The sequence below is a fragment of the Phocoena sinus genome, chromosome 15, assembly GCF_008692025.1.
Source record: "Phocoena sinus isolate mPhoSin1 chromosome 15, mPhoSin1.pri, whole genome shotgun sequence".
In the NCBI taxonomy this organism is placed as follows: Eukaryota; Metazoa; Chordata; class Mammalia; order Artiodactyla; family Phocoenidae; genus Phocoena; species Phocoena sinus.
The window spans coordinates 71,948,490-71,976,290 of NC_045777.1; the positions used below are offsets into that span (position 1 = coordinate 71,948,490).

Consider the following 27,801-nt stretch of genomic DNA (forward strand, 5'->3'; position numbering starts at 1 on the left):
CCATGCCTTGGCTATTGTGCATAGCGCTGCTAGGGACATAGGGGTGCATGTAGCTTTTTGAATTGTATTTTTGTCTGGATATATGCCCAGGAGTGCGATTGCTGGACCACAGGTTAATTCTGTTTTTAGTTTCTGAGGAACCTCCAAACTGTTCTCCATAGTGGCTTCGCCAACTTACATTCCCACCAACAGCGTAGGAGGGTTCCCTGTTCTGAGGGAGGTTTTGACTGAGAGTGAGTGAATTACACAACAGACGACAAAATCTAAGCTGGGCAAGATTGAAAGGAAAGGGGTGTGGGGTTCAACGTTGAGAAAGTGGTTGAGAACATGGTCACTGAAGCCTGGAGTCGGAGGAAGATTTGTTGGAAGGCGAGGATGAGGCGGCAGGAGTTGATTTCAGAGGTGCTGTGGTTATTAGTAACGACAAGGTCAAAGGATGGCCACGGGAGCCATGGCTGAGACAGGAAGGAACTTACCCTCCATGGGCAACCTTACCTGCTGTCACTTATCCCCAGAGGCGCTTGGCTATAAACAGTGCTAACACAGCACTTAGCACATGCCAGGTACCAGATGAAGAGCTTTAAATCAGTTACCTCTCCTAAGGGAAGATGTAGGGGATTTGTAGGGAGCAGGGGTGGATGAGCTGACCCCTTTGCCTATTCCATCCACACTGAGATGGCACCACCAAGTGCTGTGGGCTAAAGACAGCCCCCTGCCCCAACCAGCTCAGACTTGAGTGGAGCTACTGGTCACCAATGCAACTCGAGCTGGAAGGAGACAAGAGCTCATGGGGCCAGGGCCCAGTGGGGGAAAAGGAATAAGACCCTAAAAAAGCTTCAACCCTGCTTAGGAGGGGAACTGCTGGCCCATTTCACAGATGAGGAAAAGATCAGGGAGGTTGCATTCTCGTTGCACAGCTAGTACACCCAAGCTTCTCTCTCTACCCCGAGACTTTTTTGCTTCCTCAGCAGAGACCAGGCAGGCCTGGCACCTACAGCTGTACCTGGGTGGGAGGGCTGGTGCTCCCTGCAGCCTCCATTTGTGTGCCCAGACTGATTGTACCTGGATCCGTCCCCCAAATAAGGGCTCCTCACTGGTCATGGGGGAGGGTGAGAAGGGGGCACCCCTTCCTCAATGCTCCGAAGACCCCAATTCAGAAGCCCAGGGAGGTGCTCCAGTTCCTATGGCCCTGGTGCAGTAACTTCCTCTCAGATCTGACACCCCCATCCGAGAAGGGACACATGCACAGACACCACGTGCAGGTGTGTGATTCAACCAGCAGGTGGCGCCAGAGAAAGCCTCCCAAGTGCTGGAGGCGGGGAAGCCAGGATGGATACACCCACAGCCAGAGGGTTAAGACTCCAGAACTCCCAGGCCAAGCTGGGGTCTGGGACGAAAGGGCAGTGGGAAGAGATGGCACAGGAACCATCCCAAGGGGTACAGGCCCATCCTCTCACCTGTGGCATCATCTCCCCCAGCTGGCGTCTAGGAAAGCTGACTGCCGAAAGGATGGTCTGGCTGTTGAGCCAGATTTGGGGTCCACACTCCCATCAGCCTGACTGGGTTAGTCTTCTTCCTGCCTCAGTTTCCGCTCCACTTTACAGATGAGGGTAGCCTCTAGTAATTATCAAGATTTCAGGGGTATCTCTTCCCCACCACCATTAAACTCCCTTGTGATGCGGACTTATGGCAACAGAAGAGGGTTTAAATGCCCAGAAGTGTCAGTTTTATTTGGCAGTGCAGTAGGGAGCTAAGGCATGACCTGGTTGCTTCCAAGAGTTAGAGGGCCAGCAGTGGAGGGGAGAAGCAAGCCCTCTTGGGCACTGGGCGCCGAAGCTGCCTTCTTGGTTGTGGGCTGGGCCTCAGACCCGAGCCCCAGCAGACCCAAAGCTGTGTTGAAGAGGTTGATGGGGGCAGAGCCATCGGTGATGAGGGCTGATTTTAGGCCCAGGCTCTGGAGCAGTTTTACCTGGAAGGAGCAAGAGGCAGACGAAAAGATAGTCAGACCCTGGTCCCTTCTTATCATCCCCTCGGCCACCTCTCCAGGGTGGGCTGCCCCCCTCTCTGGTCTGACATTGTAGCCCAAGCCATCCTCATAGGACTAGTCAGTGACAAGCAAGGAACATAAGGGGAGCCTGAGGGTTGCATCCCCTCCCAGGCCTCGCGGGCCTGAAAGCTCTGGGAGCTTTCAGCCAGGTTGCAGCCGTCCAGTCCTTCCTGTTCCTTAAATGCACCAGGTTTCATTCTTTGCACTTGGACCCTCTCCTGGGAAGCTCTTGTCGACTCTACAGAGCACTTAAGTATCCCCTCTTCAGAGGGGCCCTCCTTCCCCAGCTAACTTGACATGTCACCTCCCCCTTCACCATATCACCCTGTTGACTTCTTTCGAAGGGCTTGTCATAGACTGATGTCCCATCAGTTTACTGCTCTCGCAGGAGCTCCCACTCACTGCTGAGTCTAGGACTGTGCCTGATAGGACACCATGCTCAAATGACATGGGATACAGAGACAGTCCATGTCACCACCTCCCCTCGCCCCTCTGTCCCCGACATTTTTCTAGGTGTGTTTGCCTCCCCGGCTCTGCCTTCTTGGTTCCAAATATGGTCCCAAGACATACACACAAAGACATACACACACACACCCATGCCTGCACTCTCCCCCCACCTCACCTGCATCTCCGGTCCTGCCACAGCAAGGTCCCTGATGGTGCTGGGACCCAGGGCCTCTGTCATCTGCTTGAACTTCTTCACCTCTACCTCAGCCAGCTGCTGGGCCTTGCTCACCTCCAGCTCCAGCTGGGCCCGGGCATAGATCAGTTCGAGCTCTCGCACTTTCTTTACTCGCTGGAGCTCAGCCTCCTGGAAGGGGAAAAGCCAGCATTCTTTTCATCGTGTGGCCCCTGGACATGTCCAGCAAGTGCCCCAGCCAGCAAGCCTGAGGGAATTCAGATGGAGGGGATGGAATGGTAAACTTACCATCAGTTAGGGGTGAACCCTGGCTATGCCACCTTTTAGCTAGTGACCCTGGGAGCCCCTTAATTCAAGCCTCGGTGCCCTCCTCTGTAAGATGGAGAGAACTCCTACCCTTAATGGGATTTCAAGCATTAAATAAGATCTTGCATGTAAAACACAGGCAATACCTAGCATAAAGTGGGCCAGTGTTGGAGCACGTGTCTGTAAGATGGGTGTAATCATCCTCACCTTCAAAGCAGGTATTGAGTGAATTGACATAGGGCAAAAGACTTTGTAAACCACAAAATATTTGGACAGGGCTTTCTGTTAGGGTACTTGGTTTCCCACGTGGCTTCAGGGACCGCAGAGATCGGGTTTCTTCCAGACCCCAAGGCCACACAGTTCCACGGGCATCTCCCCCACTCACCGTCTCAATGGCCAAGGCCTCTGCCTTGAGCTTGGCCTGGAGCACGGCGCCTTCTCCCTCAATGCGCGCCGCCTCTGCTCGGGACTCAGCCTCTGCCTTGGCGGTCCCAGTGCTCTCCACTGCGGTGCTGGAGACGGCGCAGCGTCAGAGAGACCCAGGAGGAAGCCCAGCCCTGCCCTCCTCTGCCCTTGACTTATGCCACAGCAGCACGAGGACACCTGCGCACGGACGCACACACACGCGCGCACGCACACACACACACACCCCTCCCATCAGCTGCTCTTCCGAGACCCCCTGCCATCTTTTCTTCTAGTTCTGCACCCACCTCAGAGCCTCCAGCTCCAAGAGCTCCCTGCGAGCTTTTTCAGCTTCTGATTGGTCTAAGATCTTCTGTCTCTCAAGCCGGCCGCGGGCTTCTTGTTCTAGTCTCTGAGCCTCGTGCCTGGGTGGGAGAGGGGATAGGTAAGACGCTGGCACGGGGCCAGAGCTGGAACAGGCGCTCCAAGGGCAGGGACCACTGGCCCATGGGAGGCCCTTGACGTGCAAATGAAAGCACAGCACGTGCACTGTGCAAGCCAAGTGCGATTCTAGGCGCAGGGGCACGTGGCTGTGACCGCGACTCCTGCTTTCACACGAGTTACTTTCCAGTGGGGAAAAAAGGACAAGTAAACGGGGATGATTTCAGACAGTGACAATCTCCTTGAAAAATGGGTGCTACAGTAACATGACTGGGCAAAGAGGGTGCTGCTTCAGTTGGGGTAAAAAAGAAAAGGGCTCTCCGACGAGGTGACCTTTGGAGGCCAGAAGGAGGAGAGAACATTCTGGCCAGAGGGAACAGCCAGTGCTGAGTTCCTACCCTGAAGAGCAGAAAGGAGCTGGTGGGCCTGGAGCATGTGAGCCTGGGGAGAAGGCTGGAAGGTGAGGAGGGGGAGGCTAGGCTGGACCCCAGAGTGCCTGGAGGGCCACAGATACGAATCTGGGTTCCAGCACAAGCAAGGTGAGAAGCTACAGAAGCAGGGGTGGCATCTATTCCCACCTTAAGTAGCCCAGGCTATCTTCTGGGTAAGGAGGACAGCAGGCTGACCACCAGGGTGCCGTGTTACCCAGGTCCTGGCAGCAGGCTTAGAGACAGGGACCCTGGAGAGGTCGGGCCCACAGTGGGCATCGTGGAGAGCCAGGCCCCCAGGCCTCACTCACTTGGCAGCCGCTTCCTGGGAGTTGGTGGTGATCTCAATGGCCAGCTGGACGCTGCGCTGCAGGGCGTCCCGGGTCCTCTGGTCCACGGGCTCCACCGACTGCACGTCCACACTGCTGACCACCAGCCCATTTTGGGGGAAGACAGCCCGGTCCCGGGGCTGGGGCAGGGCCATGCTGTCAGAACCCTTGGTTTCTGGTGTCTCAAAGCCAAAGACAGCAGTGCGAATGATGCGGGCCGAGTTCTTATGGAAGTCATCAAAGGTGACAGAGGCCACGGCCCCTCGCACCCGGGACGCAATGGCCTTGCAGGCATCACCCACGAAGTCGGGCACTGAGAAGAGCTTGGCCGTCTCTTGGGGGTCCTTCCGGTCACTCAGCTCAAAGTGCCTGTGAGCAAAGACAACTCTCTCACCTTCAAAAAGGACACTGAGGGCTTCCCTGGTGGCACAGTGGTTGAGAGTCCGCCTGCCGGACAGGGGACATGGGTCCGTGCCCCGGTCTGGGAAGATCCCACGTGCCGCGGAGCGGCTAGGCCTGTGAGCCATGGCCGCTGAGCCTGCGCGTCCGGAGCCTGTGCTCCGCAGCGGGAGAGGCCACAACAGTGAGAGGCCCAAGTACCACAAAAAAAAAAAAGGACACTGACACCCACCTTCTGTGGTTGGGAAGGGTCTCACGATAGAGAACGCTAATTAGCATCTGCTATGTGTCAGGTGAAGTCCTAAGAAACTTACATGTTCCCATTTTATTTGCTCAGCCGCCCTGTGAGGTGGGAATGAGTATTACCCCCATCATAGACAAGGAAATAGAGGTCCAGAGGGGTTAAGCGACAGACCCGAAGTCACACCACAGGTGCCAAGCCAGAAAGTTGAACCCAGGCAGTGTGGCTCCAGGGTCTGTGCCCCCAAAGATATCAGTGCCCATCTGCCTTTGTCACAGTCCTGGCCACTCAGCCAAGAGGTGAGAAACGCGTGCTTGGGAGTTGTTGAGCACTGCTTCTGCATCTGACTTATCTCCCCCACCCCAATTCTCCTCACTGTCATTTGAGCTCTAACTATGGGCCGGTCACAGTTTCAATTCTCACAGCATCCTTTCCACAGCCCCAGTAGGTTGATGGTTATGTCCTTAACGTCATTTGACAGACTGGGAAACTGAGGAAAGCACCCAATACTTGCCCAGGCCCACAGCTAGCACACCCATCAGCCTCAGAGTACTTGCTCTTGACCACCCGGCCACTCCCACCAGTTGGGTTTGATTCATCTTTTTAAACCTTGTAGTTACACGTTTGGCTGAAGTCACGCTAGGAGTTTAGCTGAGGAGTGTCCTCCTGCCGTTTCCCCCCACATTCTACCCCCAGGTGAGCCCTCATCTTTCCTGTCGCTCCCCCTGGGCGTCAGACTGGATTTGCATGAACCCCTGGGTTTCCTCCTTGACCGTGGCTTGGAGTCAGGTGTTCTGCCCTGATTGTGAGCTCAGCACTCGAGGCGGCATCTCTTCTCTTCAGGGTGCCCCCGGGGCTGCACCAGCAGGGGCCCTGGCCCTCCCCTCTACCCCTTACCAGTTGTAGGCAAGCTGCAGCTGGAGCCTGGCGTGGTCTGCGGTTTCGATGGTGATGATGTCCGTGAAGAAGTCAGGCCCCAGCAGCAGGCAGAGCACGCGGCGGGCGTGGGGACACTTGGGTCGCCCAGCTGAGAGGGACAACACCGTGAACTGCTCCTCGGGACCCAGCGACACCAGCTCTGGCCCAAAGACCACGCTGCAGAGGGAGCCGGGAGTCAGAGGCCCGGAGAGGCCCTCCCGCCGCAGCCCCACACGACGCAGCCCCCAGGCCGCCGCTCACCGGGCTTTCTTCTCCCGGTAGTCGTACACCTGCACCGCGGCATTGTGGGGTACACGGTAGCTGACCACGTGGGTCTTGTTCCGGGGAGCGGAGGGCCTAGGAGTCTTGCATGTCTCTTTCTCACCCCTGTCCGCCAGAGGGTCCTGCCCCTTGTTCAGCAGCCCCTCCACCCCTGGAGGCAGCTCCTTCTCCCACAGGACTTCATCCTGGGTCAGCATGTAGGTGCTCCCGATCACAGCCCGCACCTCGAGAGAGCAAGACGAGGAGGAATGTCACCGGCAAAGGGAGGAGGGGAAGAGTCCTACCCAGCATCCCTAAAGCGGAACTGGTCCAGGAGGTAGGACAGCATCGTGGTTAAATGTGGTCTCTGGAAGGAGGCTGCGTTCAAGTTCACTCTGCAAGTTCCGTCACCTCAGGCAGCTCTCTCACCCGTGTGCAAAATGGACCTGATAGTGGCAACCTCACAGGGTAGAGGAATGAATGACATCTCACATGTCTAGCGTCAAGAATTTGACGTATAGTAAGTTCCCGATATTATTTCTTCTGGAATCTTCCTTCATGGGGCAGCCTGGAGGGCATCCCAGGAACAGATGCAATCCTAGGAACTAGGTAGCACACACTAACATTTCCTAGGATTCTGAGCTCTGCTTGTAGGTTGGATTCTTAAAGAGGTTGGAGATGTGGTCCTAGGTCTGACCAAGATCAAGGTCTAGGTGAGAGGCAGAGAGGAGGGATTCCACCAGGAAAAGGGTATGGGAGGGAGGTCAGGTCTTACTGTTCCTAGGCCACATCCCAGTCAGACCTTTATGCCGGAAGCCAGATCTGCACTGGGGACTAAGTTTCCATCCTGAAATCTGGTTCATCTTCTTGCTTGAGAGCTCTAACATTTGAAATTAGATATTTAAGACAAAGGGAAGGCAAAAACTCCAGAGAATGCCCTCATATTTAGCAGCCGGCTGGCTTGGATGTTACTAGCGACACTGTTGAATCCCTTCTGTCACCTCCACCATGCATCTCCCCACCAGCATCACCCACTTGCCCAGACCAAGCCACCACCAGGGCCACATGGCAGCGATGGCGCCCATCCCTCAGTGCTTACCCTTCCGGTTTTGACGTCCTGCACGTAGATGCCCTCGTTCTCATCCAGCGGGATGGCCTGACGCTCTTCTACCACCTCCACCTTGGCAGGTGGCACGTACTCCAGGGGTCCACGGATGAGCCAGCGATCCCCCGCCTGGTGGGAGACCTTCTCCTCGCCCTCCCCCTCCTCCAGGGGCCGCAGGGCCCTCAGTAGCAGCCCCTGCTGTTCCGACAGCACGTATACGTTCTGGATGCCTCGTTCCAGCTTCTCCCCGGGCTGGAGGAAGAAAGACTTCTCTCCCTAGTGGGGAGAAGCGGGTCAGGAGCAGTCGCTACCCAGGGCTGTGGGTGCCTCTGATGGTACCTCCTTCAGCTCCATGTGACCATGGGCTTGTGCTGAGGACAGGAGCCCCCAAAAGCACCCTCCCCACCCTTACGTCATACAATGAATCATTATCTAGACTTTGAGGCACTCTACAAATGCCTGTAGATCTGGTCAAACCTGCCCTGGGACTTCCCTGGTGGCGCAGTGGTTAAGAATCCGCCTGCCAATGCAGGGGACACGGGTTCAAGCCCTGGCCCAGGAAGATTCCACATGCCGCGGAGCAACTAAGCCTGTGAGCCACAACTACTGAGCCCGCATGCCACAACTACTGAAGCCCATGCGCCTAGAGCCCGTGCTCCACAACCAAGAGAAGCCACCGCAATGAGAAGCCCGTGTGCAGCAACAAAGACCCAATGCTGCCATAAATAAATACATTAATAAATTAAGAAACAAACAAAAAACCTGCCCTGAAAAGTTCTGTAAACTGTCAAGGTCTGGGTTCTCACAAGCTCAATAGTTAAGAATTAACCTATTATTGCTTTATTTCTCCCATGCTTTGTTGCCTTGGGATGGTGTAGTCCAGAGTTGGTAATCTCTGATCTTTGGGCCAAATCTGGCCTGCTGCCTATTTTTAATATATAATATAAATACATATATGTGTATATATATATTTGATATAACCCACATATTATAAAATACACCTGTTTAAAGTATACAATTCAGTTGTTTTGGTATATCCAGAGCTGCCCAACATCACTACTCCCTAACCCCAGAACATCGTCGTCCTGAAAAGAAACCCTATACACACAGTAGCAGTTACTGCCCAGCCCCACCCCACCCACGACGCATGGACTGACCTACTCTGGACATTGCACGTGAACGGAATCATACGCTGTGTGGTCTTTCACGTCTGGCTTCTATTGCCTAGCGTGGCGCTGTCAAGTTTGTCCATGTTGTAGCACACATTAGAACTTCATTTTTGATTTTTACATTTTTGAATTATTTCAAGAACATGAGTGCCCTCGACCCCAGAAAGATTACCTATCATTCTTTTGACTGATATTCCATTGTATGGATACACCATATTTTTCATCCATTCATCAGCTGATAGACTGATGGGTCGTTCCCATTTATTCTACCTCCTGTTTTTGCAAATAAAATGTTACAGGAACACAGCGGCAGTGGTTCGTTTACAAGCCGTCTACGCTGCTTTCACGTCACAACAGCAGAGTTGAGTAGTTGCAACAGAGACCATGTGGCTCACAGAGCCTAAAATATCTACGATCTTCACAGGAAAGGTCTGCCCAGCCCTGCTAGTCCCACATATAGTTCAGAGAGGGGATGAGGTAGAGGATGCGGAGAAGGGTAAACCAAGAGATTTGTTTGATGCAGGATGACAAAGTTTCCAGAACAGAGGGATGTGAAATATTAGAGAGAGTTTCCAGGTTTACAGACACAGTGCAGGGCCAGGGAGGCACTCACAAGAGAGGCCATGTGTGACCTCAGGTCAGGGATGCCAGAAAGATCAATGAGACAGTGTCTCAAGGGATAGAGACAAGTGTGCACAGAGGCAGCCCAAACAAGCTTGGTGTTTCTAGAACATGTACCGAGGGTGGGAGGAGGGCAGGGACTGGAGTCCAAGGGCCTTAGGCCACTCCAAAGGCATTCACCTCTGGGTGACGTGGAGACACTCACCTTGACCACACGCTTTTGCCCCAGCTGGTTCTTGCCATCTGGTCCCACCGGGTCGAGAATCACACAGTAGTTGTGGGGACCCAAGGTGGTGATGGACACGACCCCCATCACCTCCTCATAGACATCTGGTACGTGGGCGTCTGTGTCCTGCGTGGTCACCAGCCACTCCTCCCCAGAGCGGCGGGTCACTCCCCTGAAGTCTCGGAAGTTCTGTCGCGCCCGGAGATGCAGGGCTGTCTGTAGAGCGAGATGTCGGGGGGTTTGAATAAACCCACCTCTAACTTCCTTGGGGGATCTGGGAACCCTACTGGCCACTAAATGATCCAGGTCTAAGTGACAGTGTCTACCAATCCAAGAGGACTTCTTAAACCCTTTCAGGTGACCCAGGACACTCCTCAGGTGATCTTATTTTCACATTCTCTGACACCGTTCTCTGCCACTCTGAGAGTCTCCCACCCAGGGTCCTCCAGAGCACAAACCTTTTCCGTAAGGATCACAGCATCCACCACATCGAGAACCTCCTCAAACACTGCGGGAAGGTACGCACCCACGGAACGGACCAGCCATTCTTCTCCTGGGCCAGGGGCAGAGAGGTAAGGGTCAAAGGTCACCCAGCCTGTTCCCCAGCTGCCCCTTCCTGCAGCCTAGACAACAGGGGACCCGCAGAACTTTGTGGGCCACTTTGAGATGCCACTGCCCCTATGCTCAAGGCCTGACAGGAGTCATTGTTTTCCTTTTTTGAGGCCAGAGGAAAACCAATCCCTACCCCAGAAAGATTTAAAAAAAAAAAAAAAAAAAAGCCCTTCCAATACTCTGCTAGGCCTTCTCTAAGCTCCAAAGACCAACTTTTTTCCTTCCCCTAAAATGGGCAGAACTGCCTCTATTATAGCTGCAGAGGTCATTGAGCCTACTGGAGAAGCAAGAGTGCCGGGGCAAAAGTTCCAGTCTGGCCCTTCCTGGCCATAAACCCAGGCCTCAGTGATGTCATATGGAAAATGGGAGTCGTGGTACCTCAAGGTTGTTGGAGGACTAAAGAAGTTGCCGTTTGTAAAGCATTTGAACCGCATCTGGCTCAGCAAGCACAGCCTTTGTGAAGACCTCAGTTAATACATCACGTTTGTCAAACACAATTACTAGTTGTATATGAACACCTGCTTTGTTGACCTAGAAACAGACATGGCCGCTGCCCCCAGCTCATGGTAAAGGGTTGGGGGGAAGGAAAAGCCATGTTAGCTTGATCGTGATCACAGGATCCCGGTAGAGCCTCCTGAAGGGGGTGGGGGGAAGCAGCAGGGGGCAGCCCAGAACAGCTGGCAAGAGATACCAGGGAAGCATTTCCTCCAGGCTACATGTGGCTACCCCCAAACTTCCCCACTTTCCCTGTGGTCGAGGCACGGCCTGCCCCCCCAACCCCCCCCCCCCCCCACTGTCAGCATCCCTTCAAGACCCCACCTGTCACTCTCTCCTTCCCCTCCCGGTCCCAGCATTCCTTGCGGGCCCTCAGCCGCAGGGCCTGGTTCTGCTTGATGATTGTTGCCTGAATGGTCTCCACAACCTCCACCTCCTTCTGGGGGATATACGTGCCTGGGAAGGGAAGATGAGATGGGTGTTGAAGGTCAGAAGACATCAGGGCTAGAATGGGAGGGCAGGAAACCTCTGACCCTGACCCAGCTGGAGAGGAAGTACTTACCAGGTCCTTCAAATAGCCACTCATCTCCTGCCACCACCTTGTCTCCGTTCTTATCCTCAAAATCCAGCAGCGCCTTAAGGTGGAGGGCGGTGTTGGGCAGAACCACCTGCAGTGGGGTGATGTCCTAATAGGGGAAGAAGGGGGGTCGCGGGGTATTCAGAGCTGAGACCCCTGGAGTCAAACCTGATACCGTGAAGGTCAGAGTCCACAGCATCGATCTCTCCATGTCCCAAATAAGACTCTGAGTGGAATGCACAAGGTAGGTGTGGCCCCCAAGCCATCTGGTCTGAAGAGCTAAGATGGAGTTGTGAGCAAGAGGCTGCCACTGCTGACGGGCAAGGACACACCTTCCTCTGCAGAAGTGCTCAGATCTTGTTATGAACTAGAAATCCAGGTGGGAAACTGGGTAGAGGGCTTGATGGGAGATGTGGGAGAAACATCTGAGAAGCTGAGTAAGTGAGCATCTCATGGCCCAGTGTGCACTGGGGCTCTCAGGAAGTATAAGGTGGTGGGAAGGTATAAACTTCTATAACAGGCACATTTGAAGCATGCGTCTTTGTTTTCAAGGTTGCCTCATGGTCACAAGACAGCCATTGTACTCCAGCCATCACATCTCCTTCCATCAGGAAGGGGGACCCAGCCACAAGCTGCCAAACCTTTTTTAGAGGTTTGTACAAATATTTTCTACAAATAGGATTTCACTTGATCTTTGATCTGAGGGAAGCAGGAAGGCAAGGAAAGAGGCTCATAGAGGCTAAGGGACATGATCAAGGTCACACAACTAGTAAGAAACAGAATCAGGATTTGAACTTCAGCCTTATTAAAGGCTACCTGCCACTCCTTACTCCAACTAGAGTAGCCCCCTGGGAGGAAAAGCTCAGATAACTACTTCATCCACCGACCACACTCTGGGTTGGAGAGGCAGAGCTGGACGTTTACTGCCCGGGCAAGCCTTTGCCTGGACATCTTCTATGTGCACAGCACTCGGCTGGTTGTGGTGGAGTCAAGACATACCCCCATCTTGGTGGAGTTGAGGTTCCAGTGGGTGATAAGACAAACACAGACCAATGCCTCCAAGCAGACTGTGGACCGGGTCAAGGGGAAGAGGTTGCAGAAGTCCAGGTGAAGAAGTTGGGAAAGGCCCTCAGAGAGTAGCATTTGAACTGGGGCTCAGAGGAAGAGCTGGCTTTTGACATAAAGGTGTAGAAGGAGGAGGAGGAAGGTGTGAGCATTCTGGGAAGAGCATGTAGACCAGTACGGTTTTCATTTCTCACATCTACTCCATCATCACTTCCTGTCTGTCCACTGCAAATCCAGGTCTGCCTTTATCTATCCCTGCCACACCCTCACCTAAACCGCCAACACCTCTCGCCTGGATGATGGAAATACCTTCCTAACTGGTCTCCTGGCTGCCTTCTTTGTCTCCTTCCAGTTTGTCCCACATGCTGTTACAGGCTTCCAGCTTGAGTGACTAGGTCCAGTAGTATCACCAAGTGAGACTGGGAACACGGGACAAGAACAGATTTGGGGGTAGGGGAAGTGTTAGGCTTGGATAGCCAGTATGAGGCGACTGTGGGACATCTAGGAGAGGGCTTCCTATAGGCAGCTAGGGGACTCACAGCCTGTAGTTCCCAGCTAAGGTATAGAGTTGGGTGTCTTCAACACAGATGAAGTGATCAGGCCATGAAAAAAAAAAAAAAAAAAGACACAGGGTATTCAGGACAGAACCTGAAGGCAGAGGGGACGGGGAGAGGATGGAAAAAAAAAAAAGACATCCACAGAGTAAAGCACAGACAAGTTTTAGTAAGAGGGCAGATCAACAATGGACATGGCCGAGAGGGTCTGTGAGATACAGAATGACAGTCCACTGGGCCTGCACTTAGGATGTCTTGGGGTTTTGCCAAAGTGGGGTCAGCGGAGGTGGGGGGCCAGATGCAGGTGCTTGTGAGGCAACAGGGCAGAGAACATCAGGTACAAGTTGTCAAAGTAAATAGGAAAGATTGTAAAGCAACTATACCCTAATTAAAAAAAAAAATACGAAAGAGAAAGCAGATAGCTAAAAATTAGATTGACAGGGCCATTCATAAAAGCCCATACAAATTTAGTGTGCATATCCTGGAACCCAGAAATTCTTATTAGTTTCTACTCTTAAAACAAAAAAGAAACTAGGGCTTCCCTGGTGGCACAGTGGTTAAGAATCCGCCTGCCAATGCAGGCGACACGGGTTCGAGCCCTGGCCCAGGAAGATCCCACATGCTGCGGAGCAACTAAGCCCGTGCGCCACAACTACTGAGCCTGAGCTCTAGAGCGCACGAGCCACAACTACTGAAGCCCACGTGCCACAACTACTGAAGCCTGTGTGCCTAGAGCCCGTGCTCTGCAACAGAAGCCACCGCAATGAGAAGCCCGAGCACCGCAATGAAGAGTAGTCCCCGCTCGCCGCAACTAGAGAAAGCCTGGGCACAGCAATGGAGACCCAACACAGCCAAAAATAAAAAACAAATAAATAAATTTATAAAAAAAGAAAAAAAAAAAGAAACTAGCATGCACAAGGGCACACACACACAAGGATATTCACCACAGCACTGTTTTTCCTTATAAATTGGACACATCCTAAATGGTAACTCAGGAGAAGGGCTGAACATCTATCATATGGAATTACAAACAATTAAACAAGAAATGACTTATGCACCAAGATGAGAAGTTCATTCAAAGTACACTGGCAAGTGACAATGTGCTAGCTCTTATGCAAATAAGTTATAACCAATACTTTATTGGATACACACTTACATGGATGCACAGACGTATCTGGAAGTGAAAACCCTGAATGGATGACAGTAGATACCTCTGGGGGTGGAGAGCAGATACTGGTGGTGGAAGTCAGAGAGGACTTTACAGTCTTATGAATGCATTCTTTAGATGAAAAGTGTGAACAAGTAAGCCTTCAAGGCCAGAAAAGGATGGAAGAGGCAGAGCACGTTTATTGGCCAAGAGAAAGGCACCAGTAACAGAAAAGTTAAAGGCAGGAGAGAGAAGCTCTAGGTGGGGATAAGATCAAGAAATAGAAGGATGCGTCTTCCTGGGTCCACGGATGGAGGGGAACCTCCTAGAGGCTCCAACAGGTAGAAAGGAGACACAGGGAAGGAAAGGGGACACAGACCCAGATCCTTCCAGATGGCCTCAATTTCTAAGTAGGTGACCAAGTTGTTTGAGAGTGAGAGAGCAGAAAACAGGAAGAGCCGAGAATGATCAATATTTAGAGGCATGCAGGGGGGAAAAGAAAGGAGAGAAAGCTGGTTGGGAAGGAAACATTAACGAGCAGGGCTTGGGCTGGAATGAACCACTTATCCCACTAGCTACTTATAATACTGTTGGGGTGGATCTACCTGAGTGAGAGGACAGAAAGATCAGGTGGGGGTAATACCGATCGAGGACAGGGTTTGGGCGCAGGTCTAGCACACGAAGAGCGTGTGTTAAAACAACAGGGTTCTGCTGGGGTAGGGAGAGACCAGGGAGAGAATCTGAGGGACAGGAGAGAAGTGGGATTCAAAAGCCTGGAGGCAACATGACAGCACAGGAGGACTAGGAAGGGGAGACGGATGGTTAAGGAGGAGCTGGGTTTAATTTCAGAGGCGGGGCAACAAGGACCTACTGCATAGCACAGGGAACTATACTCAACATTTTGTAATAACCTACAAGGGAGAAGAATCTGTAAGATAAGATATATACGTATGTATAACTGAATCACTGTGCTGTACACCTGAAACTAACACGACACTGTAGATCAACTTTACCTCAATAAAAAATATAAATATTTTAGCTAAAAAAAAAAACTTCAGAGGTGGGGCAGGTGCGGGAATAAACCACCCAGTCCAGAGTGGACATGGCACTGGGCAGGACTGAAGCAGAAGATGTGAGGGTCAGACTAGAGGTCAAGAAGGCCAAGATGTTGACAGGGTTATCGCATGGACATTAGTGAGGCTCCCAGGAGGGCCGGGGAAGGGAGGCCCGAGCCAGGTGGCGCCTCAGTGAAGGGAAAGAAAGTGGTGTGGGTAGGGGCCAGTGCCTCCAAGGAGGGCGAGTGCCGACTCTCTGGTAGTAAAGGAACATCTTGGTGGCACTGGGCTCAGAGGAAGGGAAGGCCCTGCCCTCCTGGCCTGGAGCACGTGGGGTCTGAGTATAAGCCGCTGTGAGCCGGGGCTGCCGGGGAAGCAGAGGTTAAAGAGGCAGCGATGAGGGAAATTCTCTCCACCCTAGGGAGCTTTTAAATGCTGGTGCCCACCCCCAAAAAAGGGGAGGGGTGCTTTCCCTGGCGGCCCAGTGGTTAAGACTCCATGCTTCCACTCCAGGGGGCACCGGTTCCATCCCTGGTCAGGGAAATAAGATCCCACATGCCACGTGGCCAGAAAAAAAAAATTCTGGTGCCAGACCACCCCCCACAGTTCCCTCCAAGAGAGGGATTTAGTTTGTCTAAGGCAGAACCTGGATATGGGTGATTTTCAATTTGTGACAGGTTGAGACTTCATAAGAGTTGCAAGAATAATACAAAGAATTCCCTTACACCCTTCACCCCAATTCCTTAAGGGTTAACATCCGAATCATTCTTCATCACTTAGTATCTCCACATACATTTTCCCCAAAGTGCCTGCAGCTAAGTGGACAGGAATGCCTCAAAGCTCCCGGGTCATACTCTTATGCTTCCAGGATCAAGAAGCACTCCTTAGTAGAGGAGCCCAGAGTGAACAGTGTAAAACGGCAAGGAGGTGAAGGTAAAGAAACGTTATAGAAATGAAGGCGGGGTGCCCTCTCACTCCGGCCCAGGGCTTTAGGGCAACATGGACGAGGGCCTGGCTGGCACTACAGGTCTGCGATGGCTTCCCGTGGAGCAGCCACAGGCGACACGAGCCTGGGCCTCACCTGGTCCACCACTGCTGTCACCGCCCACCGGCGTCTGGCACTGTTTGAGAGAATGAAACGCTTACTCTTGGCACAAGTCATTTAGTGTCAGACTGGCCAGGAGCTTCAGGCAGGCTCTGGAGCCTGGAAGATTAGGTCCGGAGACGGGCCGACAGCTCTCAAAGGTCTGACCTGGGCATGTGAAGAGGAAGGGGATGTTTGGGGAAGGTGAGTGGAGGGGCAACAAGTCAATTCTGTCCCAGTGAGAACCAGCGTCACCTCCCACCCCCTCCCACGGCTCCAGTTTGTTTTCCCTCCAGAAAGCAGTGCTGAGCCCTAGGTCAAGGTAGCAGGACAGGCAGAGTGGGTACGGGGAAGGTGAGCAGGTACCTTTTCCAGCACCTCCCCTGGATACAGGGGGAAGGGGTCCTGGGCCAGCCGGATCTCTAGGTCAGCGTGGCGGAGCCGTACTTGTCCTGTGACGTCGAACAGCACGGCCTTCTGGGCGTCCCGGGCCACCGGGTTGGTTACTGTGCAGTAGTGGCGTGGGGGGATCGTCACCATGTGCTTGGGGGCAAACAGGACCCTGTTGGAGAGTGAGAAGCAGTGTGAGGACCCAGGGGACCCCCCGTTCCTATTGCCGAAGGAGGCGGCGAATGGGAAAGAAAGCTTCCTGTCACCCAAGCCAGAGAGCAGGAAGGAGGAGATGGACGATCATGGCAGCCAGGCTACCAGGCCCTCCTTGGCCCCAGGTGCCCACATAGCCCGGTCCCAACACCAACCTTTCATTGTCCTGCCGGATGTAAGTCTTTGGCCCGACCTCCACGCGGGACACGTTGCTGTTCTGGTCCAGCACATGGATGTAGTGGTATGGCGGGATGCGGATGATGGACTCTTCGGTTGCCATGGTGACTCCTGAGCCCAGGGAAGCACAGAGTGTGAAAGACAGATGGGGAGAAGACAAAAGATGAGTCCAGGGGGCTTGGGATGAGGTGGGCATGAAGACTGGCTGGCGCTGGGGGAATGGGCCCTTCCTCCTCAGGCTCAGATTATGCCATCCTTCACTGTCCCCACACCTACCTGTTCCTTTCTTCCCACCCAGGGCAGCCTATCCAGACCTCATCCCTGCCAAGAGATGCTTGATGCAGTTAACCACAGAAGCCCAGGGTTCTCCGCCAACTCCTTTCCCTCATTCCCATCTACTTTACCTCCTACAAGCTTCCTGAAGTACTGGGAGGGGCTTAAGATCAAAACTTCCCCAATCTCCAACCCCCATAGTGTAGGAGGCGGAAGCACACCAAGCTGGAAGAGGTGGTCAGCCTCTGGCGGTGCTGTGTGTCTTCCCCAGCACGGTGGGGGGCAGAGGCTCTGAAGAGCTCCCTGGCTCCTCCAGGGGCAGGCTCCTTTATTTCAGGGGATCCCAAGGGCCCCAGTTGTATGCAAACATTAGCCCATAGCCCAAGAATGTTTGCATGATCTTTGCAGCCCTCCCCCCTTGCGCTTTAAGCAATCCTGGGATGAACTGTTAGATGTGGGCCACCTCTCAAGGAAGGGGTCCCTGATGGAAATGACGCTCCCATAGAATCAGCTGGATTAGAAACACCTCAAAGGGGACTTCCCTGGTGGCACAGTGTTTAAGAATCTGCCTGCCAATGCAGGGGACACGGGGTCGAGCCCTGGTCCAGGAAGATTCCACATGCCGCGGAGAAACTAAGCCCGTGAGCCACAACTACTGAGCCTGCGCTCTACTGCCCGCGAGCCACAACTACTGAGGCCCGCGTGCCTAGAGCCCGTGCTCCACAACAAGAGAAGTCACCGCAATGAGAAGCCCGTGCACCACAGCGAAGAGTAGCCCCCGCTCGCCACAACTAGAGAAAGCCTGCGCGCAGCAAAGAAGACCCAATGCAGCCAAAAATAAACAAATAAAAAAAAAAAAAAAAAAAAAGAAACACCGGAGTATTTTAGTCCTTTCCTCCCCAGTTCTCTGTGGTCTGTTGCCACCTGTGACTCCCTGCCATCATGGGTAAGGGTGGGTGGGAAGGAGAAAGCGAGTGAATGAGTACTGCATTCTGTCCACCCCCACCCTAACTGCTTCTGAATCCTGGCTGGTTACCTCCAGTGCTTGGCCTGTTCAGGAATGTCACACCACCTACTTAGACCCCATCCCTGCCTCCAGCATGCCTTGGACTTTGGACATGTCCCCTGGAGTCACACAAAGGGAACCAAGTTTACTAAGTGATTCAAAGCCTTGCCCTCCGAGACTTTGGTCCAACCTTTTTTTTTTAAAGTTTTTGGCCACGCCTGCATTGGAAGTGCAGAGTCTTAACCCCTCTTAACCCCTGGACCACCAGGGAAGTCCCGGTCCAACATTTTTGAAGCCACCACCAAAAAGGAGTGGTACCCCATCTAGTCCACCATCCATACAGCTTCCAAACTGGGTGACAAATGTGAAGTGAGAAGGAGGAAGGGGGAGTGGCTTGGCACAGGAAAAAGAGGCTGGAGCCACAAAATTACAGAATCAAGGCCCAAGAGTTTTACTTGATCCACACAATCTGTAAAATTTCTTTTGTTTAGAAATTGTGAGTTACCACAAACTTCCAATTCCTGCTTCTCTTGAAGAATGAGGAGCCGGGCCTTACATTCCCACGTGGCAAACTGACGAGAGCCACATAGCAGCCGAGCCCTTTAGACGGGCCACAAGCTTTCCTACTTAACCACAGTCCCCACCACTCCCAGTTGTCTTACCCCTGGCGGTGATGCACTAACATCACCTGTGGGGCTCCTCTCTAAAACCTTCCAACTCAGCATGATCCAAAAGGACTTTCTACAATGATGGAAATATTCTTAATCTGTGCCGTCTTTGGACTGACCACATGCAGCTATCGAACTCCTGAAATGTGGACAGTGTCACTGAGGAACTAAAATTTTAATTAATTAGTTAATTTTTTTTCAGTTCAAACTCATTTCCTTTTTATTAAAGTCCAAGTTATGTTATATGGTTTGGTACTTAACAAAGGAAAACTTGTTCAAATAAGGTAATATGTCATCATCAATATTTCCAGGTGATTGTTTACAATCAAATAACACTATCAGTAAATTCTCGGGAATCCCATCCATGGGGTTTACACTTTGTCAAGACCCAGCTCCTCTAGAGTGGAGATTTCCAGTTCTTTTAAAGTTGGTCTAAGTTCCTGGATGACACAGGGGTAGATTTCCTTATGAGGTTCTGCTTTGTCCTTAACAACCTCTAGGATGCGAACTGCGCTAGCAAAATCATTTAAGCGTCTGCATGTCTGCAAAGCAACATCAATGATTTGGGGCTCCGGAACCAGATCACAGCCAACAATCGTGTTCATCCCTTTACGCAATTCCCAAGCATCAATATCTGGCTTATTGAAGTATATCACCCAGCGAGCAGCAAACTCCTCCATCTGTCTCATGTGACCCATGGGAGTAGCAGTGAATTGACTGGGTAACAGCGGCGGGACCCGGGAGGCTGGTCCGGGAGACTGACTGCTGCTACCGAGCAGTGCAGCGGCAGGCAGCAATGCCTAGCATAACAGTGACGGTGGCACGCAGGTTAAGGCTGAGAAGCCGGGTGTGAGCTCAAGACCGCTCGGGAGCTCGTGTTTAATTTTAATTTAAGTAGTCAGATGTGGCTGGTTGATCCCATATTAGACAGTGTGGATCTAATTAGCTGAGTCCCGGGTAGGGACAATGAGTCACGCAAGGCCACACAGCAAGTTGGTGGTACCATCGGGATGAGAATCCCGATGGAATGCCTGGTCCTGTTTCTCTCCAGTGGCAGTGCAGTACAATGGTGAGGGGCATGGATTCAGCCAGACTACCTGGGCTTATTTACAATTCTGATTTGCTGCTTTGCCTGGTATTGTTTCCTAATGTCTTACCTCATTTTCAAAGAGGTTACAGTTTTGATCTGTTTTCTTGGTACACTTTCTACATCAGCGGGTTATTATTCTGCTCCTCATTCTTTTTCTTGCAACTTTGTATGGGGTTTGACCTTGATACTTTTCTGTTGCCTGTTTGTCAAGTTAATTTCCCTTAACTTTTCTAATATCAGAGCTCCCTCTTCTGTTGATTTCAGGGAGTGTTTGAAAATCCAGGTGCTAGTTTTCTGCTTTCTGTTCTCCCCACTCTTACCTGGACCTTGGCTTTCCTTCCTCTCTACTGCCCATCCTGCTCGGCTGTGCTTCCATTCCCCAGGAGAGGGCCCCCCAAGAGCACCCCACCCCCACCCCGGGGCTAGGACTGCCTGGATCTTGGTTCTAACCCTTACTGGATGGGTGATCTCAGACAAGTCCCTTGCCCTCCCTATACCCGTTTCCTGGCCTGTGAACTGGGGATGGATAGGTCATCAACCCAACGTATGAGGACTGAGTTAATCATAAAGCACTTGGAACAGAGACTGGCTCTTAGCAGCACTATGTGTGTGGCTTACAGCTGAGGGCCAGCTTCCCTATCCAGTTGGAGGATGTGACCTAGCACCAGAGGCTCCCTACCCCATCTGGCATCTCGGCTTTAACCCTCACTTGTTTACGGATCAGGAAGGTGGCAGGTTTTTGTGTCACCCCAGCTGTGGGCCTAGAATAGCAAAGGAGCATCCGACAGCCCAGTGAAGCCTCTTCCTAGTTCTCTGCAGGGCGGAAGCCTGGCCAGGAAGCCAGATGGGGGAGAGGAAGGGCTAGGACTGCAAGAGGAGGGTCTGTGCAGCCCCACAGGGAAGATTTAAACTCTAGAAGGCCACACGAGGCTGGGAAGCAGGCTCTGAGAACAGCCTCCAATGGCTCCTTTGGATGATCCCTCACCCCCTACAGCTGAGGCCTCTCGACCATCTGTCACCCCAGCTGGGCCCAGTCAGGGGGGGCCGAGAGCTTCGCCCAGCTCACTGACTCAGCTGAGAGTCATCCCTAAAGCTAATCAGGCTGGGCTCCTGCCTTATTCCGAGGCCATGCCCTTGCCAACTACCCTTGTTTCAGTACCAGGACCCTGTCTCACCTCCCTGATCACCCACCTACCCAGCCCTAAAGCTGTGCTTTCCACGTAAGTTCACCTGCTAAGTTCACCCACGAACAGGTTTTGCCTTTTCAGTCTTGCCATCCCCAGAAGTGAGCCTCACTAGAGGCCTCTCAGACCAGGGAGACCACCCGACTCAGGCAGCATGTCTGTGTCTCAGATTTAGACTTCCGTGGTTTACCAGATAACGTGTACAGTTAGAGCATTTCACTTCCAGCATACCAGGGCCCTCAAAAGACAATGGCTAAGGATCATGTTGACCTTTGGAAGGTCCTGCCCAGCCCCGAGTTTGGCCCCAACTCCCTAAATTCACCGACACCTCCCTTCGGTGTCTGCTTCCAAGATCTGCCCCGTAGTCTGCTCTCTGGGTACCTGTCCAACCTTGCCTGATCACACTGATCCTCACGTGTCATGAGGCTCCTGCCAGAACCAGCCAACTTTTACCCAAAGTCTCAGAGACCAGTGGCTCCCCCACCGCACCCCACACACCAAGAAGGGAGGGATGAACAGAGAACAGAACAGCCTGTGAGAAGAAGCCGGCTTCATCCTCTGGTGAAGAGGCAATTCTGGCCCTGTTCTGGCTCAAGAGTAAACTTGCTAGAGCAAAATTTAATTAATGAATGAGTCATATCATTACGTATCAGAGTTTCAGTGTCAGTTGTGAGTGGCTGACAGTGAATCTTAAACAGCAGATGCCCAGGCGACCAGCCACACTGGGTATAGGCCTGCAGTGTCAGCATCACCCGGAAGCCTGTTAATAATGCAGAACCTTGGGTTCCCCCGACCCCAGAGCTGCTGAATTAGCCGGCATTTTAACTAGATCCCCAGTGATTTGGGCATACATTAAACTATGAGCAGCTCTGGTCTGTAAGAGCCTCTCGGCCCTGCCTAGCTGTACGTCAGAATCACCTGGAGATCTTTTCAAACCACCCATCTCTGGAGATTGATTTAACTGGTCTGGAGTGGGGTCCTAGCATTGCTATATAGAAAAGTTCTTCCACTGACTCTAATATATAGCAAAGACTGAGCTCTGTCACTGCCGATATGACCTCGGGCCACGTGCTAGCCTCCAAGCCTTACTCTCTTAGACTGGAGTGGGAATAAAAGTGACTGTTTCCTGGGGTTAAAGACTGGAGCATGTCTAATACCCAGTAGGAGCGCGACAAACGATGGCCTGGAGGAGGAAGACCAAAGATGAACCCAGATGGCATCACTGTTCCTCAAACGCAGGGAATGTCATGTATTTCCCCCCAGCTCCTCACCCTCAGGTCCAAGTAGACCCCCAGCCAGCACAAGTTCCCTTGTCCCAAGGCCTGGGCAGGTCTGAAGTTGGAGGAAAGGTTGGAGACAGCCTTGCCACCATCACGTCTATCAAATTTAGGTTTAGGAAAATGCACAGGAAATTCAGCACAGACAGGGAACTCATATTTGCAGTTTCCCTTCACTGATTTTAAACATCCTAGTCTTTGTTTAGAGAATGCAAGAGTCACATTTCTCAGGGACTGCAGAGAGGCTGTTTTTACCAGACAGCTTCCCAATTTAGGGAAATGATTTCCTGCTTCGGGGGACTATAGTGGAAATTCTTGAGAATTTGTTTCACGTAAATCACTTCTTTAGTAGTAGCAAAGTTTTAGGACCTTTGCTTCCTAGGAAAATCTTATCTGAGCTCTAGCCCAGCTGGGCCACTTTTCGGGAGCAGCAGCTTTTTCTGGGGACAGAACAGCCCTGCCAGCTCCGGATGCTTGTCCTAGTTCTATCCTACCTCCAGATGCTGCCAATTAATGCCAGTCATTGAAGGTGAAGATTGGCTAGATTGGAAGCGACCCAGGAACCAGGTTGCAGAACCCCTGTTTTCTAAAATCGCCCAATCATAGGACTCAGCTGGTCGTATTGACGCCCAGGCCTCACCCCAGACGCACTAGGCTAAGATTTCCAGGAACGACTCTGGAATTTCTATCTTTGGCAAGTGCCCCCCCCATAACAGCTCCCACTTATTAAGAACTTAATCTGTGCCAGGCATTGTGTTAGATGCTCTTAATTAACTCATTTCATCCCCATAAGAACCTACAAATTAAGGAATTTGCTCAGGATCACACAATGATCAAAGGACGGAGCCGGAATTCCACCTCAGGTATCGTGACCGCAGAGCCCCCAAACCAAGAAGTAGTGTGGTCTCCGGCAAAAATGGCAATAAGATTCTAAACTAGAACAAGAACTTAAGGACCTGGGAGCGGCTGGGTACACTCCGGGAGATAGTGCCATTGCAGTTCAAAGGTGTTTTCGGTAACCTAGGAGAGCAGCACCCAACAAGGAGGCCAGAGTAACCTTAGAGCTCTCTGGCTTTCCCTGGGCCAGCCATTCAAGGTGGCTGCCCCTACGTGCCCATGGCTTTAGAGAGCTGCCCTGTCCAGAAAGCCTCACCCTCAGGGGAGGCAGAGTATACTGTGTGCCAAGGGTGGAAACAGGCAGAAGTTTCTGGCAGTCAGTTGGCACCCATGACAGCCAGCCTTTCTCCCCATAATATCTAGGGGCCCACCCAGACAGGGAGCAGAGAAAACAGGGCACACCTGCCTCTACTACTATCCCCCAACCCTCCATGCTGCTAAGATCACCAGAATCTTAGAAGCACGGCGGGTCCAAGAGAGCTTCCTGTTTTCACTTCCCAGTCCCAAAAAGAAAAAAAAAGAAAAAGAGCCTTGCTCACCGAACTCCATGCCTCTGGAAATCAAGCCTACCTTAAGATTACTCTGCCAATGATTTCTCAAATGATCTGCAAGGCCCTGAGTGGCATTAGCCTATCACAGCTGGCATAGCCCCGAGTGGGGTAATAGGAAAGCCTCGATGTCTGCAGTTGAGGAATCTCAACGGGGACAAGTCACATTTTAAAAGCTCAAAGGGACAGGCCAGAGCTCAGGTCCCCAGGGGGAGTCTAGCAGGGACCAATCTCACTCCAGGAGGGACTCTAAATGGACCCCTTAAGTTTCCTCTGCCCCTACTGCTGATGGGGGAGCTTAAGGTCAGAGAGGCCTGAGATTTGGAGGGGTGAGGGTGTTGGCAAGATGACAAGTTGATCTACCTTTACTTCAGAAGCCAGAAAAAACTCCAAGGAAAGCAAAGCCTCCCAAGGCTAAGCTTCCACCCATCTTCTCCCGGTTCTGGTTCAGAGACCACCTGCCCCAGATGAAGCAAGCCCTAGAAGGCAGGACAGAGCTAGAGAGGGTCTTGAAGGACACAAGGTCCCACCAACTGGTTTGGGGCTTTGAGGCCTGTATGAAGTACTCACATCCAGAAGTGTGGCTGGCTGCAACAGAGTCCTCAGATCAGGAAACTCCTTCACCCAGCCCTAGAGATGACTTCCCGGCAGGGCAGGGCAGACTCGGGGGGTGAGGCTTAGGCATTTAAAGGGCCCTTGCAGCTGGTTCTCATTTGTTTGGTTTTGTTTTTTTCTCCTCTGGGCGGCTTCTACTGCAGCTGGAGGCACTGCGGCTCACTCAGTGCAGGAATTCCCACCTCAGAGCCAGCTGGCAGCACTGGCATGAGACTGGGGAGGGTCCTCGGCCCGAGGCAGGGGGCAGGTGCTGACCGAGTTCACTTCTACCCCATCTGGCTTTAATTTCCCAATCTGGGTGCGTACAATTTTGCCTCTCCACAGCTGTTTCGGTTCCAGCTGCAGTCCCTCCTCTAAGAGAAGATAACTTGGTATTTTTTATTTTAGATTCAGAAAATTTAGCCCAGGTCTCCAAAGAGATGTTCAATAGAAAACATAAACACATACACGTATGTCCTCTTTCTGGCAAGGTGCTGTGTTGGGAGCTTGGAGTGTCTCTCCTCTTCCCAAGTTTCCCAGCAGCCTGGGTTAGGGAAGAAGGGCCAAGGCCCCAGCAGGTAGACTCTGCACCCTAAGGGCAGCAGCGCTCAGTATTTCCGCTGCCGGGGGAAGAGACTACTTCCTGAGGACCGAAGCGGGGGGCTGGTGGGGCTGGCATCCTCTGAGTCCAGGCTGAAGAGGTCCCTGCCAGTACGAAGGATCTGCTCCTCCAGCTTCTTGTGTCGCTTCATGTCTGAGAGGACCTTGTCCAGGCGCGCTTCCCGTTTCTGGCTCCGGGCTGAGCTTCCTGGAGAAGGGGAATGAGAGAAATGTGGAAGCGAGTGAGGCAGTGTGCACCAGACCTGCCTGGATCTTACTAATCACTTGGGGAGCTCATTGAACAGAGATTTCCAGGCCTGTCCTGGAGGTTCTGAGGTTTAGGGATGGGGCCTCAGATGGGGCGGGCAGTGAAGATCTGAATTTTGAGAAGGGGCTAGAAATATGAAGACTGGGTAGAAGCATCCCAGGTAGGGGACGAGCAAGTGCAAAAGCCCCAGGGCAAGAACAGGGAGGTCTGTCCAATGAGAAATGTAGAGCTGGGGGAGACAGGAAAGATAAGGCCAAAGATATGACCTACAGGCCACGATAAGGGGTTTGGATCTTTTAGTTTACATGGAAGCCCTGAGGGGAGGGCGGGGTTGGATTCTCAATTGACACACTCATACACCACCCCACCCCCGACCCCCAGAAATGGAATCCTTTGGAGAATTTAAAACAGAGAAGTGACACAATTTATGTTTTGAAACATAAACCCGTCTCTGGCTGCTGAAGCTGGCGACAGGAAGACCAGTTAGGAGCTACCACAACTATCTAGGCAAGAGAGATGGTGGCTTGGATAAGGGTGCAGGCAGAGCTAACAAGACTTGCTGCTGGCTTGAATCCTGGGGTAAAAGAAAGAGAAATCAACACTGGCTCCGAGGGGGCACTTCCCTGGTGGCACAGTGGTTAAGAATCTGCCTGCCAATGCAGGGGACATGGGTTTGAGCCCTGGTCCGGGAAGATCCCACATGCCGCGGAGCAACTAAGCCCGTGCACCACAACTACTGAGCGTCTGCTCTACAGCCCGTGTGCCACAATTACTGAAGCCCCTGTGCCTAGAGCCCGTGCTCCGCAACAAGAGAAGCCACCGCAATGAGAAGCCCGCACACCGCAACAGAGTAGCCCCCACTCGCCGCAACTAGAGAAAGCCCGTGTGCAGCAACAAAGACACAAAGCAGCCAAAAATAAAGAAAGAAAGAAATTTATTAAAAAAACAAGCAAACAAAAAGAGAATGGCTCCGAGGGACGGCACACATGGGAAACTGGGTCCGATTAGGAGATGTACACAGTAGTGTAGGGATGTGGATCTAGATAATAATGATAACGACTTGGCCTTCTGGGGGGGACTGAGATCAAAGGAATGGGAAGCATGATGGAATTATCTGCGGAAGATAGGGGACCACCAAAGCTGGAAGGATGGCACCACTGGGGGCATGCTCTCTCCTGAAACAAGTTCTGTAGATATCAAGGCACCAAGCAAAGGCATCTTTTAGGGAGTCACTTTCTGAGTAAGTGGAAGCAGAGGCCCTTCACCACCACCCCAATTCTCCCCTCTTGTCTGTACCTGGGGTGCGTCTCCGGTCAATCAGGGAGTCCTTTGGTGTCATTGGCTCATCATCAAAGTCAAATTCTGTGGGCATGTGCGGTCTGGGACAGGGGGACAGAGAGTGAAAGGTGAGGGTGGTCCCCCCCAAACACCCCCACTTCTCCACAGCCTGCTGGCTCTTCCTCTCCGGCTCTCTTCCCTCCCTCCACTTCCCATGCTCCTGGGTCCCACCTCCCCTCCCTACTTCCTCCCGGTATCAGGGGAGCAGCCTCAAGGACAAGGTGTAAGGGTGTGCCCTCACTTTTCCTCTTCCTCCTCTTTGGTCTCTGGCTCCTCATCGGATCTCTCCTCTTCACTCTGGGCCTCAGGTGTGGGTGGCCGGCGGGGCAGGATCTCAGCCTGTAGCTCCAGAGTGCCGTGGGCAGCCAGCAGTTCATAGAGCCTTTGGATTTCCGAGGGGGGTGGCATCCAGGACTGCCCATCCGCGAGCAGCTCCACCTCTTCATCGCTGCAGGGCACGCACCAGTCCTCGGATTCTCCCTTGGCATGCTCTTCCCCCTCAGTGCTGGGGGCTTCTCCCTGCACCTCCTCGGCCCCGGACCCCTCATGCTCAGCCTCCTCCCGGCCTCCTTCCCCCTCTTCCTCGGCTTGATCGGCCGAAGCAGAGGGGCCTCCGGTATCCTCCACGGCCAGAGCCTGGAGGCCGGAGGTCACTTCCCCTTCTTCAGACAGAGGCGCCGCCGTGGTGGCTGCAATGTCTCCATGGCCCCGGACAAGGGACATATGTCACTAGGGAAGGGGCCCTGCGATGATAGGAGATGCAGGAGTACTGAACTGGGGATCCCCCAACCCCAAGGGTTGGGCTCCCCAGGGGTTTAGGGAATGTCTCTCTAACCAATCAGGCTCCAACAGCAGTCCCTGCGAATAGACCGCCTGTTCCCAAGAGGGGGCGCTCCGTCCCCTCCAAGGACCCCGCCCCCACGGATCGAGATCCGGTACTCCGGTGTTCCCAGGGACCGGCAGAAACCACTTTCCAGGCGGGAGAGGAGCGGACCCGCTCTTCTCGCCTTGATACCTCCCCTTTCTACACCTGGATCCGGCACCCTCTCCCCAAACCTCGAAGTTTCACCACCTCAGCTGCCATACGCACCTAGAAGCTAAGACCCGCCTCCCGGGCTGCGCACGGTCACAGTACGCAGGCGCACAGAGATCGCGC

The 27,801-nt window shown here is 52.8% G+C and overlaps 2 protein-coding genes across 4 annotated transcripts; both read right to left on the reverse strand.

Annotated features, from left to right (window-relative positions):
* Positions 1–1,703: 1,703 nt before the first annotated feature.
* MVP (major vault protein) lies at positions 1,704–25,016 on the reverse strand. 3 transcript variants are annotated; one of them, XM_032604714.1, is made up of 15 exons: positions 24,416–25,007; positions 16,881–17,013; positions 16,489–16,684; positions 11,203–11,326; positions 10,965–11,096; positions 9,992–10,086; positions 9,513–9,749; positions 7,512–7,793; positions 6,413–6,657; positions 6,131–6,328; positions 4,576–4,962; positions 3,704–3,820; positions 3,379–3,505; positions 2,670–2,858; positions 1,704–1,969 (listed from the first exon to the last, which is right to left on the reverse strand). In XM_032604714.1, exons 2-15 carry the CDS (start codon positions 17,003–17,005, stop codon positions 1,751–1,753), a joined length of 2,673 nt encoding a protein of 890 aa, XP_032460605.1. In that variant the 5' UTR covers positions 17,006–17,013; positions 24,416–25,007; the 3' UTR covers positions 1,704–1,750. The 3 variants fall into 3 exon arrangements, with proteins under 3 accessions (XP_032460605.1, XP_032460606.1, XP_032460607.1); XM_032604715.1 differs by having other exon boundaries at positions 1,710–1,969; positions 24,908–25,016; XM_032604716.1 differs by having other exon boundaries at positions 1,710–1,969; positions 7,512–7,769.
* On the reverse strand, positions 24,815–27,791 carry PAGR1 (PAXIP1 associated glutamate rich protein 1). The gene is made up of 4 exons (XM_032604721.1): positions 27,736–27,791; positions 26,887–27,388; positions 26,604–26,686; positions 24,815–25,247 (listed from the first exon to the last, which is right to left on the reverse strand). Exons 2-4 carry the CDS (start codon positions 27,366–27,368, stop codon positions 25,048–25,050), a joined length of 765 nt encoding a protein of 254 aa, XP_032460612.1. The 5' UTR covers positions 27,369–27,388; positions 27,736–27,791; the 3' UTR covers positions 24,815–25,047.
* Positions 27,792–27,801: the final 10 nt, after the last annotated feature.